At 50.2% G+C, this 18,598-nt stretch overlaps 1 protein-coding gene across 2 annotated transcripts in view; it reads left to right on the forward strand.

The window, feature by feature from the left end:
* The window catches only part of Grik3 (glutamate ionotropic receptor kainate type subunit 3), a 227,939-nt gene that overhangs the window by 189,668 nt on the left and 19,673 nt on the right, over positions 1–18,598 (forward strand). For both annotated transcript variants that reach the window (XM_075944795.1, XM_075944796.1), the window contains 3 exons: positions 10,478–10,701; positions 15,813–15,931; positions 18,161–18,378. In XM_075944795.1, coding sequence (XP_075800910.1) covers positions 10,478–10,701; positions 15,813–15,931; positions 18,161–18,378 — 561 coding nt within the window. The remainder of the gene's footprint in view (positions 1–10,477; positions 10,702–15,812; positions 15,932–18,160; positions 18,379–18,598) is intronic.

Raw genomic sequence — 18,598 nt, forward strand, 5'->3', positions numbered from 1 at the left:
GGTCCACTGTTTTCCTACCATAAGCCAGTTGCTCCTCTGGCCTGCATGCACTAACATTGGACCCCAAGCCCCATTCTTTTGTCCAGGAGAAGCTCTGCCCAGTCTACCTTGTTCAGGCTGGGCGGGTGCCCTTGAATATGAGCCATGCTGGGAGCTCTCCTGGCTCAGGTAAGAAGGCTTCAGGGGCAGGGCCGTTAGGGCAGGGGAAACAGACGGCTGTTGGCTGCCCTGAGCTAGACCTGAAGAATGTTGGGAGAGTTCGAGACGACATCAGCGCAAATATGGGAAGGACCAAGTGGGTGGTCAGGTAGGAGATGCAGGAAGAACGTAGTGCCCCACGGAGATTTCCCATTTGACTATCAGCTCTAGAACTCAGCCTGCAAAAGGGGTCAGACAGACAGGTACCAAGGAGGAGTGAACACATGAGAACTTCCTAGTCAGAGGGAAACAGGTCCAGTGTCTGGGACAGGCAAGCTCCCCTGCAAAGGGTCATGGTCCTGTTATTCACCCAAAAGATCTTAAGTGCCACCATCACCTTAGGCTCGTAGCTTGCAGAGCCACACAAACGCCTGTCATTGGGGGAGGGTGACACCAAGGAAGATGGAGTTAGACAAGACTGCGTCATTTATTTTTCTCATTGTTATAATGAAACACCTGACCCAGGGGCCCTAACAAGGGAAAGCTTCGTTTGGGCTCCTAGTTTGAAGGTGTTGTCCCCCATGGCAGGAACGACATGGCATCCGGTGCTTGAGGCAGCCGGCACACCGCATACACAGCCAAGAAGCAGAGAGACGTGGATGCGGCATTCAGCCTGCTTTTTCCTTTTTGCTCATTCCAGCTCCTGGGATGTGCTAGCCACACTCAGGGCAGCTCTTCCTGCCACAGATAACCCAGTCAAGACACCCCCCCCCCACACACACACAAACATGCCCAGAGTTTTGTCCCCTAGGTGATGCCAGATCCTGTCAAGTTGATGGTATTGACCAGCACAGTGACAAGTGGGTCAGTCTGTGACTCTGCGCCTTAGAAAAGCCCCATAATGTCTTGAGAAATTATACACCTCCGTGTGGTAAGGAGAGGCAGAGGCAGGCTCACACATTGGCCCTGGCATTTGTGCAGCCTGGTTGAACTTGGTGACGTGAGAACAGTCCAGAACCCTGCAGCAGTGTGCACCAGAGCCCTGGAACTGGGGTGAGATGCTTCTAGACCATACTTGCCTGAGATTGGCCTCAGCCAGAGGTTTGAACTGGTGTGGGAAGGTGTCTGAACCCGACCCTGACCAACAATATGTCAGCTGGGGTGCAGTGTCACTGGGTGCAGGTGTGACCAAGCCAGAAAGAAGCAGTGGATCAGACAAGTGAGATGTCATCAGGCCTTTGGTCACTGATGCAAGAGGAATATGGGGGGGGCCTGGAGCAAACTAAAACAGAGGACAACGACTTAGCTTTGTCTGATCTGTGGCTTGGAAGAGAAGGAAGAGGTGCCCGGTTTTGCACAGGGTGCATAAGAGGTACCCAGTTTGACTGAGGTGACCACAGCCAAGGTTGCAAAGTCTCCCACAGTCGGGGCCTGGCTGAGGCTATAGCTGGGTGCTTGGAGGTTCTCAGTGCAGGCAGCTCAGAAGGCCTTGGGGATCTTCACCCTGTGTACGCGAGGGGGTGAGAAAAGAAGGATTCTTTTTTAGGAATGATTGGGCAGGGTGTGTGCCATGACACAGGGAAACCTGTCCAGCCAACCACCCTCTGAGTCTGTGCCCTCCCTGGGGATTTAGGAATCACACAGCTGTCCCAGGCATAGGAGAGGCCACTGCCAGGCATCCTCCGCTCAGGTGGCTTATGCATGCACCACAGATGGAGGACTTGACGGTGGACATTTGGGGATTTTCCAGAACCTAGTCAGATTTATGTGAACTGCTCAGAACGCCAGTTCTGGGGTTACCGGTGGCTGCAGTGCTCACTGTCAACATTGGCAGCTGGCTCAGGGTGTCACAGCAGATAGCATCCACGACTCAGTGCACTCCTGAGAGCATTAGGTTGCATCTCAGGAGGGGCTTTCTGGGTGGCATTTTGAAGCCTTCCACTGTTCGCAGTGGTCAAGAAATTCAGTAAATCTATCTCCTGAGGCCGCACGCTAGATGCTGTGGATACAGGGGTATATACAGGTAAGGTCCTCCCCCCGACCCCCGCCGCAGCCTCAGGATCTTCCATCTAGCATAGGAATGGATAGACTCTGAATAGATAACTGGATGTATGTTCCAGCCACAGGAAGCGTTCACCTCTAAGCAGGAGGTTGGGTTGAGTCTCCAGCCAGGCTGATGGTCAGGCAGCTGGTCAGGAGAGCTGCTCTGGCTTCCAGGCAGGGCCTGTGGACTGAGAGAGTGGCGAGTTGCTATGACCCATCCCAGAAAGCCCTAAAACAGTGCTTCTCAACCTTCTTGATGCTGCAACCCTTTAATACAGCTCCTCATGTTATGGTGACCCCCCCCCAACCATAAAATTATTTTCTTTGCTACTTGATAACTGTAATTTTGCTACTGTTATGAATCATAGTGTAAATATTTTGGGCAATAGAGGTTTGCCAGTGGGGTCGCAGCCCACAGGTTGAGAATCACTGCCCAAGAGGAAGGTCTGAGAGACTCATGCAAGGCAGAGATCATTGCTGTCCTCTTGACCAGGAGCAGTTGGATTAACCCAAGGAGGACATGAGGTCATTTCTGGTCCCTGGTACACAGACTATGGCAATGAATATGGCAAAAGAACAGAGGACTTGAGAATCTATACTCTGCAGAAGTCATGGCTGCAGGGCTGCGAGCATTGGTCTTCCAGCCTCCAGGTGTGACAGGAGTAGCAACTGACAGAGACACACCCTTACTACTTGTGTTGTATCCTGTCCCTTCCCTCCCCAGAACCAGACCTTGCTTCTGGCCCATGTGCCTGAGTCCCAAGACATGTTTGCAAGGCCAGGGAGGGCTCTACCCAAGTCTGTTCCCAGCCCTGAACCAGCACTTCAAAGTGAGTCATGATAGACACTCACCTAGGGGTGGGACAGGGACGTGTGGGAGCCAGGGCCGGAGGGGGACAGACAACACTGGCCAGCATTGCCCCCAGGCAGTGACATGGTGCTCTGAGAAACTGAAGATATCCCCAGACCATCCTAAGGTGAACCTGCGAGCTGGTGGAGATGTGTGTGCTGGAATCCATTGAGTGTTCAGGGGAGAGAAACAAAGTGCAGGTTAGCCCATCAGGGCCAGCTCACAGGCAGCAGTTCTTACTCTGAGAAGATACAGGTCAAATGGTCAGAGTTGGCTTGACTTCAGGAGAAGTCATGTTGAGTGGGGAAACTGAGACCAGGATCAACCCATTAGGCGGGGGGGGGGGGAGTGCCACAGCAAACATGTAAAGGACAGAAGATAACTTGTGGGAGTCAGTTCTCTTCTATCCTGGGGATCAAACTCGGTTTTGGTGGGTGTTCTAATGTTCGTTTTTCCAATACAATGTCCTGGAGTCTCCACGTGATGTCAGGCCTTGCACTAATCCTAAGAGGACCATTGGTGAGGGGAACAAGCTTAATCCTTGCCTTCTTGGAGCTCATATACTGACAGGGAAACAAGAGATTAAGCAATAGCTTGCATTTGATCGCATAGATCACAACCATCCTGTTGTGATCAGAGCGGCGAGGAGCAGTGTGGGGAACAGAGCTGTCGGATGTATAATGGGAGCCAGACTTGCTTCAAAGAGGGGGGGGTCACAGCTCCACCCCTCTTGGGCTCTGCTACAGCAGGTCCCAGCCTGTCTGGGTTATGGAGTTTGGGGAGAGGACTCAAGGTGACAGAAGATGGGTCATCTATTCCAGCTCTAGTGACTGTGAGGCAGACTGGACCTGCCATTCTTCCTGATAGACATTGGCACAGGATGGAGCCTGCAGGGAAGGAGTGGGCCCTTTCCCCAGGCCTGGGGATGGTACTCACATCATTGTCCAGTCAGCCATCAAGGCTGCTGTAGTGCTGAAAATGGCCAGGTGGGTCATGGAGGCTAGTCTGGCAGCTCTCTGGGTCTCAACAGATATGTCAGGGCTCAGGAGATGTTTTGTCTTCAAAAGGTACCTTGTTTGCCCAGCCTGGATGGAAGGCACCTCGCTAAGAGAAACAGCACTTGGGAGAAAGTGTGGAAGCTGAATTCTGAGGATGCCCTGTGTGAATCAAGTTTTTCATCATTGCGATAAACAGAGAAACCTGTATGTGTGTAAATGTGTGTGTATGCATCGGTGCTGCCGGCATTCTCCAACTATCTGTGTGCATGTAGCAGTTGGAGGACCACCTTGGATTCTGGTCCCACCTTCTGCTTTGTTTGAGACTATCTCTTGTTCACTGCTGAACACCCTAAGCTGGCCCATGAACGTCCCATGGTTCCCCTGTCTCTCCATCCCATCTCACAGGAGGAGCACAGGGATTGTAGGCAGGTACTACCATGCCTGGCTTCCTGTGGGCCCTGGGGCTTCAAACTCAAGTCCTCAAGCTCGCATGTCAAGTGCCTGAGAGAAACACTTTAGCAGGGGATTAGTATTGGCTCACGGTTTCAGAAGTTTCAGCAGCTTGGTCGGCTTGCCCCTCTGCTGCTTGTCTGTGGTGAGGCAGGACATCTTGGCAGCAAAAGTGTGGAGCAGAGACAGAAAGCTAAACAGAAAGCAGAGACAAAACACCCTTCCTAGGCACACCCCAGTTACCCACTTCCCTCAAGGTCTCCTCTTGTAATAACACTATTAAAGAGTGGATCGATCAGTGGATTGATCCGTTGATATGTTCAAGGCATGCATTATCCAGTCATGAGGGATCTCAGTGACTAGATCCATCAACCGGGGACAAGTCTTCAACCCATGAACCTTTTGGGGGATCCCTCATGTCCAAGCCATAACACCCAATGCCAGAGACATGGGAGAGATGGAGCAGACAGAGCTCCCAGGACGAGTCAAATCTCTTCATAGTTATTAGGAGGGGACTTGTCATGGGTGGTTTTCTTGGGCACTGTAGAGGCAGAAGAGGAATTGAGAAGGCTTTAGCACTCCAAACCCCACTGAATGTTAATGAATCCCAGTGAAGCCCCAGTGGCAGGCGTGGTCAGAGGCCAAGGTGAAATTCGGGTGTCTGGGAATACTGCAGGGGACTCAGCACGAGGCCCCATGAGCACAGACTGCAGGGCTGAGAGCAGATGATAGAAGATAGAGACAGTTCTCCACACCGTCTCTAAGAGACGGGTGTATTCGTTTTCTCGGACTGCTATAACAAATGATAGCCAACCAGATGCCTTGAAACACAGGCATTTATCCTCTATGGGAGAGAAGTGAGAAATCAGATGTCAGCAGTGTTGACTCCCTTCCAGAGGCTCTGAAGGTGGATGGACTCTATCCTCCCAGGTTCTGATGTGACCAGCAGCCCTTGGTGCTCCTGGACTTGTGTTTAGGCTGCCCCACCTCTGTCTTCATTGTCACACTCTTCTCTGTATATATTTGTGTCTCCTCTTAAAAGGGCACCAGTTGTTGGGAGGGGCCATCCTAATTCAGGATGGTGCCATCTTAACTTGGTGACTTTGTTCTGGAAGAATATTATCTGCAAGACCTTATTCTGAATTAGCTCACAGTCAGAGAAGAGGAATGTAATTAAGGCTATAGCCACTGCCACATCATCCCACTCTACTTGGCTTGGACAACAGTGTGGTAAAATGTAGTGTTTTTAAGCCATAATGAATCGAGTACTAGAACTGGCTCAGCCACTCGGCAGCTTGAACAAGCATCCTGTCTGCTCTAGACACCAAATCCCTTATCTAAAGTGTGGTGATGTCTGTTGCCCCCTGGGGCTTTAGGGAGGCATTCATGAGGCACTTGACGATGCTTGGCCTGTAGGCAGCGTCCTGTAATGATGGCAGCTCTTAATATTTTAATATATCAGTTGACTGGGCATATAGGCACATTGTAAGAACATAGAGATACAGAATCCAGTGGTGAATACTGGAGAATCCAACAGGAAGTGTCAACAGACCACCAAACCCAGGAAGTGAGCAAGGGACCCTGGGGACTAGACCTTAGTCTCCAAAGAAGACTTCTTGTCCTAAGGAAAGAACAGTTGGTGACAAGTTGCCAGAACTAAGACTGTGAGATCTTAGTTCTTAGCCTGATGGGAGTTGACAAGGTTTTATTATAGGAACAAATTCAGGGTCCTATAATAGGGTCCAGGCTAAAGTCAGGACAACTGACTATCAAGGGCCAAAATACAGAGCTGGAGTTGGGTAAGTACTTCTTGTCAGCCATGTAGGATCTGGGCTGGAACAAAGGTCAGATGGCTTCATGCATGGAGGGGGAGGGTTGAGAAGGGCTGGACTGGGTGCCTTCCGACAAAACCTTGGTAAGCGGAAACCTACTTATAAGGATAAAACAATGTCTTCAGAAGGCATTGGACCTGGCCTAAAAATTCAGAAGATATACAGAGAGGAACTTAGTGAGACAGGAGGCGAACAATGCCCCCCTATAAGAGAGTGAAGGTATGGGGGGGGCAGGTCAAAGTACTGTTTGGTTTTGTTCGAGGTTATGATTTTTGTAACGTGAGAAGAAAGAAGAAACTTCTCCAAGCCTCAGTTTCCCTCTGTACTAAAATGTGGGTTTGGAGCAGATGTTCTGAAGGCCTCTCGTCCAGCTCTGACAGCCTGTGATTTCGTGAATCACACTGGAAGAAGTATGCATGAGTGGGAAGAGCCGCCAAGACTGGGCCTTTCATTCTGAGTAATGAACCGAAACCGCGAAGGCTTGACATCTGTTCCAGTCTTTCAAGGGAAGTTGGACAAAATAATGCCTTTTTCAGGGAAATCGTTACCAACAGTGAAATATAGTATTTTCTGCCTAAGCCAAAAATGAAGTGGAGAATGCCAGCTTTCTTGAAGCTCAAGGGAGAACGCTCCTCTGAACTTCCAGAGAGGGTCACGTTGGCCAATTACCTTGCTGCCGTAGGCACATAATGCCATGGACGCAACTGCTGCCCAAGCCCATTAGAGCCAGAAAGCGGGGAGAGTGGAAGGGAGGTGCTGAGGGCCCTGGGAAAGAGACTGCTCTGGGGCCTGTGCCTGGCTTCCTCTTCAGCCCCTGGGGCCTTCTTGCTGAATAAACATTTTGCGCAAACACCTTGATCTCATGCAGCTTGCTGTCAAGAGTCCACAGAGGACCTTCCACCACTGACTTGGAAGTTCTGTCTAAGAAGCTGCTGCAAACCCAGAGGCCGTTCTCAGAGACCAAGGCATTCTACCTTTGCAGCAGTCAAACAGAGCATCCCCAGGGTCTGTCTGGAACTGAAGGAACTGAGCTAAGGGTGGCAGGAATCTAGACTCACACACCACTACATCTCTTTCCCCTTCCATTATTGTAGAAGAGCCTAGAACTTCAGGACTGAAGGAGACCTTCAGGGCACTCACCTCAACTGTTTTGCTACCCAGGAATCATGTCTGTACCTAAAGCAAGGACTCGCTGTACCAGGTCTCTGGTTTGTTCTTGTATCCCAACTAGGCCAGTGTCTGGGCGTAGTATGTCTTGATCAAGTGTGTATTAGACGGTTTTTACTGTTCCTAAGCATTCTTCCCCCTATCCATTTGTTCATGCTCTTAATTGAGAGGGATCCAGGAGCTAATGCAGCTGCCTGGTCCCTATTTCTGTACCTTTAAAGCCAGGTACGTTCTAACTCACACACTCAAAAATCTATAAAAGGAGGCTTCAGTGTACTGAGCCTTTTCCTTAGCCTTACCTTCCCATATTCCCTGGGGTTGATTTGTTTCACATTTATTTGTTTATTCGTTTATTGCATACATGTATGTCGGCACATGCTCATGTATACATGTCATGTCTCATGCTTGGAGTTTAGAGGACAACTTTTGGGACCTGGTTCCCTGCTTCCACCATATAGGTAGGTTCTAGGGATCCAGCTCAGCTTGTCACCAATCTTGTACTCCATGGACCCTCTTGTTGGCATTTTCCTGGATTTTGAAGTTTACCAAATCTTTGGCCCCGAGTATCCATGTTGGGGGAGTAGGGGTAGCATTAGAAGGAGAAACACTGGGGATACCAGTATCAGAGAATCTCCTAGTTTCCCCTCCCACACCAAGCATGGAATACTCAGCAAGTGGTCTGTCCTGGGATTTCACACATATTAGCTGTTTCTTCTGATGTGATTACTATTAAAGTGCTTGTTCCTATTCTGAGATAAGTGACGTCTGAGTTAGTGCTGATACGATGAACACTTTGATTGGCACACATGTCCCCTACTAAACCTTCAGAGCCATGAGAGCAGAAATCATACCTGTTAGTGACAGCTCTGTCTCTGTAATTCCTGGCGGATCTCATAAAATAGTGGGTGGGTGGAAAGATGAGTGGGCTGGTGGATGGATAGACGGATGGATGGGTATCTGGGTTGGTAGATTTATAGATAAACAGATAGATGGATGGCTGAATGGATAAGTGGGTAATGAGTGGATGGAAGGATGGATGGATAATGGATGGACTGATGGGTGGTCCAGCATGTGGGCAGATGGAAGAATGGGTGGATGGATAATGGATGGATGGATAAATAGATGAGTCAGTGGGCAGATGGATGGGTCAATCCAGCAAGTGGCTGCCTAGAGGCATTGCCTTGGCAGGGTCTTTCAGAAACATGCTCCTTCCTGGCAAAGGGTTTTCAGCACTTCCCTTCAGTTGTGCCTATGTACGGAAGGGAAGTTGTAACTTGATTCATAATTGAGACACAAATACCTACAGGAGCCTAAGAGGCAGCCTTTTCCAGGGAAGCACTACTAAATATTGCAGAGTCTAAGAAGGGGCTTTGAGACGAGGAGAGAACAGTGAGCCAGCCACAGCTCTAGCTTGCAAGGAGCCCGTGAATGTGTATCTAAGCAGCTGCATACTTGCTGACATGCAGCCATGCACACTGAGCAATGAAGACCTTCCCTTGGGAAAGAGTGAACTTCATGAGAATCGAGAATCAAGACTGCCTGGGAGGGATCTCGAAGAGGCAGCGTGGGTGAAATAATACGAACAATAGGAAGAATTAGACAAAGAGGCCATGGGGGTGAAGAAATGGGCTTAGGGACAGGACGGTCTTTAAAGGGACCTCGTGTTAAGAGGACTGCAGATAAGATGCAGGAGGGGGATTTTTTTAATTTTTAAGCAGGAAAACCCCAGATCAAATTCAAGAACCCCCTTCATTAAGTTTGTAGGTGATGCAATGGCCTGTATGAATATATCATACCTCTAGCCTTGCCTCTCCTGCCTCCATGGTAACCCCTGCCAGAGAGGTGAACTTCTGCACTTGAGCTTGCTCATTCAGTTTTCTTGTCCACCCACACCCTTTAAAGAGGGTGTTTTTGTTTGGTTTTGTTTGTATGTATTCTGTGTAGCGTGTGTGTGTGTGTGTTTGTGTATGCGTGCGGGTATCAACATCGTTGTCTTTTTCCGTAATGCTCCACTTTATGAGACAGGATCTCTCTTTGAACCTGGAACTGATCAACCAGCTAGATTAGCTGGCCAGTGAGCTCTGGGGCCTGTAACCCCAGTGCCGAGATTATGGACTCTTTTGATGACCAGCTTTTTACATGAGTGTTGGGAATCCAAACTCAGGTTCTCATGCTTGCATGGCAGACATTTGACTAACTGAGGCATCTCCCCACTCCCAAGGAGGGCATTATCATTGTCTAGCTAGTTTTAGAGCAGGTTTTAGGATCTAATGAGCATCCTGAGGGGGCTGAAGTGGTCAGGAAGTGACTGAAAGGGGGAAGCTGAATTCATTTGAGACCGTCCCATCTTGAAAAGGGACCTTATTGTATTCATTCTCGCTCTGCTTTTGTCACAGCCCTCTTCTTCCAGGCATCAGCCACTGGAGAAGAAAGCTTAAGTTGTCCTGTATCAACGTGTGTGCATCCTTGTCTCCTCCACACCCTGGGCATGGTCCAGCTGTGAGGGTTAGTCAGTGTTGAAACTGAACTGTGAATACATAGGCTGGAAAGAAGCTCCAGCCAAGGACCTGTGTTCTGTCCCCAGAACTCATGTGGGGGGAAAGACCAGGTGTGATAGCATGCACTTAGAATCCCAGGGCCAGGGAGGCAGAAGCAGGCAGATCCCTAGAGTTTGATCGCCAAGCAACCGAGCCTACTGGATGAGTTCCAGGCCAGTGAGAGAGTCTGCCTTAGAAAATGAGGTCAGGGCTGGAGAGATGGTTTGGCTGTTAAAGACTAAAGCTCATACACACAAAAAGGGTCAATTGCAATTGAGAAATGACATTGTCTTCTGGCCTCAACACTTCACACACACACACATACACACACACACACAGGAGTAGTTAAGTAAGTAACCTTGGACTAACGCACCACCTCTGTCTGTGTCCCATAAGGGAGTTCTTCATCACCTCTAGCCCAAGGTTTTGCTCATTGTCTGTCTGCCTGTGGTCTTGTTACAGAAAGCAGATCTGGCCGTGGCTCCCCTAACCATCACCCATGTCCGAGAGAAGGCCATCGATTTCTCTAAGCCTTTTATGACCCTCGGAGTGAGCATCTTATATCGCAAGCCCAATGGCACCAACCCGAGTGTCTTCTCTTTCCTCAACCCCCTTTCCCCGGACATCTGGATGTACGTGCTCCTCGCCTACCTGGGTGTCAGCTGTGTCCTCTTCGTCATCGCCAGGTAAGGCTGTGCCTTGGCCGAAGCTCTGGGCCAAGCTGGAAAGCATGGGAAGCTAGGCAAGTGCCCCTTGGCTCAGAAAGCCCAAGGTTTGGATCACTGAACCACCTGGCATACTCTTCCTCCCTGTGGCTCAGATCCTTTGTCCCTTCAGAAAATGTCCCATGGCTCCCTGGGCTTGAATCATCCGATCCTCCCTCTGGTGTTCGTGACTAAGCTATGGTAAATTGCACCCTGGTGCCCAAAACAGGTTGGGAGAAGCCTGACCATTGTTTACCTGACCTGGGTACCTGGGATGGCAGACCAGACCCAAGCACATTGCATGGCCTAACAAATGGCTCAAAACACGGAAAACAAATTATATCTAAGCCGTCCACACATCTGGAGAACCAATCACCACCAGCTGTGCACACGCCACATGCAGAAACATGGCACACAGACATGCATGAATGGGATTCATGCTTACACGCCACCTCATTCACACGTGTGCCTCCTGCTGGGAATCCACGCATGCACTGAGCCTACCCTTGTCACGTTGTTCATTGGAAACAGATGAAGTACACCCTTGCTAAGTGGGTCACTAGGGAAGCAGAATTAGCCCAGGTTTATCAAGTACCTAGTGTCTACCAAGCACCCAGTTCTGCGCCTTGCCACCTTTCCGTTTTCTCTGGCAGCCTCCCTTAAAGGCACCCAAGACCTGCTGAGGCCAGATAAGCCATAAGTGAAAGAAACATCTAGAAGGTGAACTTAGTTCCATTGAGGTTTTGTCTTAATTCATACCTCTGGCCACTGCTTGACACACACACCCCCATCTCAAGCTCCCCACCCTCTCCCAGCTGCGCTCTCTGCCCCTCCCGCCTGGCCCCATCCTTGCCCCTGCCCTGGGTCCTTTTTTCTCTAAAGCCTAACATGGTGTAAAGAGAAACTTCTCTGGAGAGGCAATTTGAGATCCAAGGACCTGGTGTTTCGCCTTTTTCCTCCAGAGCTTCCTTTGAAAGCCCCCCTCGCCTCTACGCCTGTCACTCTCTGCCCCCTCCCACCCAGAGAGAGACCAAAGGAAAAATGTGAGAGGCAAAGTCGCCCAGCCTCCCAAGGCTTTGCTGCAGAGCCTGGTGAGGCTGCCGCTGCCCTGCCTCCTCAGCCCAGCCAACAGCGAGCCAGCACGGAGAGACCTTCATCGCGCCTCTCCTCACTAATGGTCTAACAAGCCTTTGAAAGCAGAGCCGCTCTCTTGCGCTCTCAACGTAATTTTCTCGAAGCTCCAGTGGCCTCTCAGCCACCCATCCCTCTGAGGCAGGAGCATTTCCAGCATTAGTTCTGTCTGTTTGATGTGTGTGTCTCTTCTCCCCTCAGATACAGGCCATCCATCCGCTGCAGGCATCTGGGTGTCCAGCCTCCCCATCATGGCTAGGAAGACAGGGGGAGTGGCCCCTCCACCTAAGGCTAGTGTGGGATGCTTAGGAAAAGTGGGGTTTTCTGCAGTGGCCAGGATGCCATGAGGTACCTGCAGAGGGAGGAAATTCTGGGCCACAGAGCTGAGCAGAGGCATCTAAGTACACTGCTCACCCCATGGAACACGCGTACGGCACATCTCCCAACCATCGTGTCTGCCCTTACAGTCGTCCTATAAGGTGGGGAGAACCATCCCCATGTTCCAGAGGCAGAAGCCAAGCGAGGCTCAGAGAGGTGAAGTCAGTACCCAAAGTCACAAAGATTTCCCATTCTAAATTGAACACAGGATTGGGCATTGGGGAGCTGCAAACTAGAGGACACATAGATGGCCAAGGGGGTGCCACTGGGCACCTGCAGGCTTAGGGCTGAGCCAGAGAGGCAGGGTCAGCGAACTGCATGTGGGACCCTTGCCCAGCCTTCATCCATTCCCTCCTGTCTCCAGCGCTGTAAGGTTTCTGTCCCCCTCCTGCACTGTAAGGTTTCTGCCCCCCTCCCGCACTGTAATATGGGTGCCCACTGCTGTGATCCTTTTTTTACTTTTTTTTTTTTTTTTGGTTTTTCGAAACAGGGTTTCTCTGTAGCTTTGGAGCCTGTCCTGGAACTCCCTTTGTAGACCAGGCAGGCCTCGAACTCACAGAAATCCGCCTGCCTCTGCCTCCCGAGTGCTGGGATTAAAGGCATGCGCCACCACCGCCCGGCGCTGTGATCCTTTTTCTGGTTAAACCTCAGCCTTTGAAAACATTTTGTTACCAAAAGGCCCCTTCTGGAATCAGCTACATTTATCAGAATAAGCAAGTTCTGTCTCTGGGCACTTGTCCTGTTAAAACGTCACTGAGTGGTACCTTAGATCCTTAAAGGTACAGCAGAGCCCAGAGGACCCAGATCCCCTTTGGTGTCACTGACCACAGAGGAGTGCCCAGATTTTTTCCCCATTGGTGGGAACCGGATCAACTTCAGTGCCCACCAGTACGGTAGGGTGTTAAGACCCATGTGAGTCACTGGAGGGTACAGTCAGGTTCCGGTTCCGAGGGACTGGTGTGGACAGGGTAACAGCTTTCTACATAGAAATTTGTATGTCAGGTTCCTGGGGTGATGCGGCATTTTTTTTTATGTTAAAAATTCTGTGTGTGTGTCTGTCTGTCTTTCTGTCTGTCTGTCTGTATGTGTATGTCCGTCTTACCTGTCTGTGTGTGTGTGTGTGTGTGTGTGTGTGTGTGTGTGTGTCTGTATGTGTCTGTATGTGTATGTCCGTCTTACCTGTCTGTCTATGTGTGTGTGTGTGTGTATGTGTATGTGTCTGTATGTGTATGTCCGTCTTACCTGTCTGTCTATGTGTGTGTGTGTGTGTCTGTATGTGTATGTGTCTGTATGTGTATGTCCGTCTTACCTGTCTGTGTCTGTGTGTTACATTACGAGCAGGACCTAGGGCAGACGAGCTGGCTCAGCTGGTAAAGGCACTCTTGGCTCCAAACCTGAAGACCTGAGTTCTATCCCAGGGTCTCACCCAACAGGAGAGGACTGATTCCTGCAAGTTATCCTCTGACCTCCACATGCATGCCGTGGCACACATACCCACACATGCCTTAAACAAATAAATGTAATATAGATCTTAATAATCTAAATAAATAAAGAGCTGGACCCCTGAGCACTGCTCAGAATTAATCTTCCTTCTGATGCCAGCCCTCCAGCCAGGAGAGGTCCCAGGGGAGCCTGGTTTCTTGGTCCTCAGTACAAACCATCATGGCCCACTTTGGTTCGCTGTCAGATCAGTCCCAGGGCTTCCTGAGCTATAAGCTTTGTTTCTGTCTAGAAGCTAAAGGGTGAAGTTCCTTAGATTTTGTGAGATCCCCTGCCTTAACTCTTTTATAATTAATTATAAATTAAATTTTATAATTTCTTCTTTAGCCCTGGGTCTACGAGGGCCGTGCCTCCTTAGGTGGTCCATTCCCTGCTTTGCTCTGAGTCTCCAGTGGCCTATGGTCTCTGCTGAAATCCACTGCTTTTCTAACATGGACCAGGTTCCAATCTATGTGAACTCAGTGGGGAGTTCACTGTGTACCCAGTACCCCTAGATCTCGTGGACTCTGGGCCTGAAGCAGGGACTCTCCTACCTACACCGCACCCACCAAGCCCGGCCCTCCAGACACCTCAGGTTTGTCTGCACTGCCACAAAAACAAGCCCAGCATCCATTCTGGACACCCGGCTCTCCAAAAGTTGTCTCTTACATCCCCTTCCCCCAAATCTCTGCTGGCCCTCTCCCCTGAACCTCAGCCTCTTCCTTGGGGATTCTAGAGTCTCTACCAGTTTCCTCTCCTTCCCTTTGACAATCCTCAACTCACTGTGAAGTCTCACATGGGGATTTCCTGCCTGAGCCAGCATCCTGCTTCCTGAGAATGGGACTGTCCTCACCTGAGCCCGGGAGCAGTGAGTGATAGCTAATACTCTCGCTTTGAGAAGGGAGCGGCAAAGGGAAGAAACGAGTTACCGTAAAGGGCTTCACACTAAAAAATGAAACAAAAATATGTTTTGGTTTAAAAAAACACTGTCTTTCTTTACTTCCTCCATCCTGCCCCATCCCACCCCCCAACACACACACAGACAACTGCCCTGATCTAGGAACCACTCAGTCCCTCCATCTCTCTGCATCTTCAAACTGACTCATTTGTAAGTAGGAATCAGCCAGTCCACCAGGCTTCCTCCCCTCAGTTGGGAGTCCTCTTCCTTAGAAGGGGATGGTGTGGAGTCGGGGCTTTGGACGTTTTCCTGCCCGGCCTATGTTCATATACTCAAACACAAAAATCTGAAATGAAATCCCACCATGTTTTCTCCGTGGGGCAGGATTCTGGGGCATTTGTGCCTTCTCATCAGATTCCTGTATACTATTTGAACATTTTATCATGAGCGTCTTTTCACTTTTTTATTATACAAGAAATTCAAATGTGTCTTCTCATTTTCAAAAGAGCCATGTGGTCCAAATAAGGCAACAGGTTTGACTGAAACCCCTCTTGCCCTCCTTGCCCTCTCCCCAGAGCCACAGACTGATGTTTTTATAGAGACTTCCAGACTTCTTAGTGTACATTCATATACACGTTCACAGACAGAGCTGTGTGGCTGCCCTAGGAAACCTATAGAAATGCGATTGTATTGTTTTTATTTTTGATCGCTGTTCATCCAACAGTCTGTGTTGAAGGGCTTCCCCTGTCTCGGGACATCTAGAAGCATGCTGTTCTCTTAACCAGCTGTGTGATATTTCAGTGTGGCTGTGGCATGGCGTATTTAATCATTCCTCTACTGAAGGACATTTAGGTTATTTTTTTTTTTTGCATGCTATTGCAAACAACACTTTGACAAACATCCTTGAGGACTTCCCTTTATGCGCCTGTCTGATGTTTTTCCTACATGGATAATGACTCGCAGCTTCCCGAGGTAGAAGGGCATGCATGCTTTTAATTTGAAAAGGTGCTTTGGAATTATTTTATAACCAGAAAAGGGCACTGGCAGTAAAGGACAGGAAGAAACCCGGTCCCAACTGGTCCTTGCCTATCACTCCAGACAGACAATAAAGAAAAGGACCCTGGAGTTGTCGGTGGGCCACACTGGTACTTGTTACTAACTAGCAGCTTTTTGCAGCTTGGTCTCACCGTTTCCCTCTGCCCTGCAGATTCAGCCCTTATGAGTGGTACGATGCTCACCCCTGCAACCCTGGCTCCGAGGTGGTGGAGAATAACTTCACACTGCTCAACAGCTTCTGGTTTGGAATGGGCTCCCTGATGCAACAAGGTGTGTGTCTGCCCTCTCTGGGCCTTCTTGTCTGAGGCAGGTAGCTTTTCTCCCCGCTGGGTCCTTGGGCCTTTCTTGAGTCAGCTGCCCTTGGGAGTCAGATCTCTCTAAGTCATCAGACAGTTGGAGACACTGAGGATACCCTGTTGTGTGTCTTCGCCCCAGATTCATACCCTGCTCCGTTGCTCTGGCCGAGAGCCAACTCAGGTTCTGAAGCAGGTCAGCCACCCCAACCTGTGGCACGTGAGAGGCATTCCCAGTACCTTCTACTGTAGCTGGGATGGACCAGAACATGCTGCCTGATGGGTTGACCCCAGTTCTCCATGGCAGAACAAAGCTGATCCGTGCAAGCCGGAGGCTGGGACCATAGAGACAGAGTGGGCAGGAGTGGCTGCAGAACAGTGCTGTGAGGGTCCATGGCTTAGGAGACTAAGAGAACTCCAGGTCGTTAGGTTAGGGCCAGGGGAGGTTGACTGAGGTTGGGGCTTCTGCCTGAGTGCATTAGAGACAGTGTCCATAGAAGAAGATTGCCTTTCATCCTGGAGACCAGGGTTCCAAAGTGACTGGCCCTGAGCATGACTTGAGCTCTTTGGAATGTCTGGAGATGCTTAAATGTCTAGGAAACAGCCGAGCATGGTAGCTCACATCTGTGATTCCAGCATTTGGGTGACTGGGACTGGAGGATTACTGTGAGTCCAAGACAAGCAAGGCCCTGCCTCAAAAGGCAGGGAGGATGCAGCAGGATAACTCAGTGGGTAAAGGCTGGTGATGACCCGATGGGAACCTACACAGCGCCTACTCTAACTGCAAGGCCCTTGTCCTTCACACCCCTGTGTGAAACCTCAAGACCCAGCACAAGCCCTGCTCTTCAGAAGGCATGATGAAGATGCCAGATGAATGAGGGAGGGTGGGAGGGAGGGAGGGAGGGAGGGAGGGAGGGAGGGAGGAAGGAAGGAAGGAAGGAAGGAAGGAAGGAAGGAAGGAAGGAAAGAAGAGCATTCTCCTATTGCCCGTCACACAGCCGTCCACTGGGCTGTAAGCACTGAGTGTGGCAGAAGAGGAAATAGACTTGTTCCACCCCAGCTCTGTGGGCTCCAGCAGCTGGGGAGTGACAGGCAGCTTTCATGGCAAGTGCCTCCATCTGTCCCTGCTGTTAACAAGCGTCCTGAAGCTTCACCTTCCTTCTTTGCCCATCATCTTTGTTCGGTGACAGTTGAGAAGGACCTAGAAGGCCCTTCGCTGCAGTGATAACTTCTCTGCAGCTGCCTGCTGCTACTCAAGTCCAGGCCCCAGCGCGTTCCCCGCATGGTTTAGATGGGGTGGGGGGGTGGGGGGTGGAAAGCTAGGTATGTATTTGAAAATCTCTCCCTTGAGTGACTTCTTTGAGAGGTGGAAAAAAAAAGTCATCCATATCAAAGCAGGCGCTTTCAGATTGCAGGTCCAAATATTCCAGAAAGTTCAGGAGCCGCTCACTGTTTAAATCTCTTGAAAGCCGTCGAGTTAATTACTTCAGTTAGAGGGTTTCATCTGAATTGTGCTCCGCGCCCAAGGTCGGGGAAGAAGAGTGATATATTTCAGCAAAAAGCTTCCCAAAATGTTGATTTTTCTTCTCCTGCCAAGTGCCTCACAGCAATCTCATATTTGTATACCGCTCGTATTTCTGACGCATCTTTCTTCAAATTATACCATTGCCGCATCTCAGTATTTCCATGAGGCTGGGGCAGAGGAAGGACAATTCTTCCAGAGCAAGAGAATTGTCTGGGCCTAAGATCACCTAGAGAACTGGGAACAGGATTTTCTTTTAGAACCCATAGGTTCTGACCCCTATGCCATGGCCCACAGATAGGCATCAGAGGGTCCAAGGAACCTACAAAATGATATGTGTGTGTGTGTCTGTCTGTGTGTGTGCGTGCGTGTGTATCTGTATTTGTGTGTGTGCGCGCGCATGTGTGTGTGTGTGTGTGTGTGGAGTGTAAATTATTAAATACCAGCCTGGATCAGATTCACCCGACGGGCTGAGTGCACACACTGCCCATTCTCGCCCACCCCTATCTCCAGTTATTGACTCTTGAGGTGAATCAAAGAATTTGCCTTTCAGTCAAGTTTCCAGCGATACCGAGGGACCATGGGACTGCTCAGCTAGTCTGGAGAAACAGCCCCGGCACCTGTGTGAGTATCCAGGTCCTGTCAGGGTCTCCACACTGTACGATATCTCCTCCCTTCTCCCAGGCTCAGAGCTGATGCCCAAAGCCCTGTCTACCCGCATCATCGGCGGCATCTGGTGGTTCTTCACGCTCATCATCATCTCCTCCTACACGGCCAACCTGGCTGCCTTCCTGACCGTGGAGCGCATGGAGTCCCCCATTGACTCTGCCGACGACCTGGCTAAGCAGACCAAAATTGAGTATGGTGCTGTCAAGGATGGGGCCACCATGACCTTCTTCAAGGTGAGAGTCTCCTCTTCCGTGCGTCACCTGGAGCTCCCCTTCCTGGACTCTTTACTGGGTAGTAGAGGGGAGCTCTGCCCCTCCCTCTCTCACTACCGGGAATCCAGGGGCCTGAAACCACAGGTCTCAGTCCCTCTCTGGTAAAACCAGTTAACTCTAGGGAGCTGGGATGACGAGCCATGTAGATTGGTCTCAAGTTCTGAAAGTTTTTGGGGCAAGC

This window comes from Microtus pennsylvanicus, chromosome 13, assembly GCF_037038515.1.
Source record: "Microtus pennsylvanicus isolate mMicPen1 chromosome 13, mMicPen1.hap1, whole genome shotgun sequence".
NCBI classification, from domain to species: Eukaryota; Metazoa; Chordata; class Mammalia; order Rodentia; family Cricetidae; genus Microtus; species Microtus pennsylvanicus.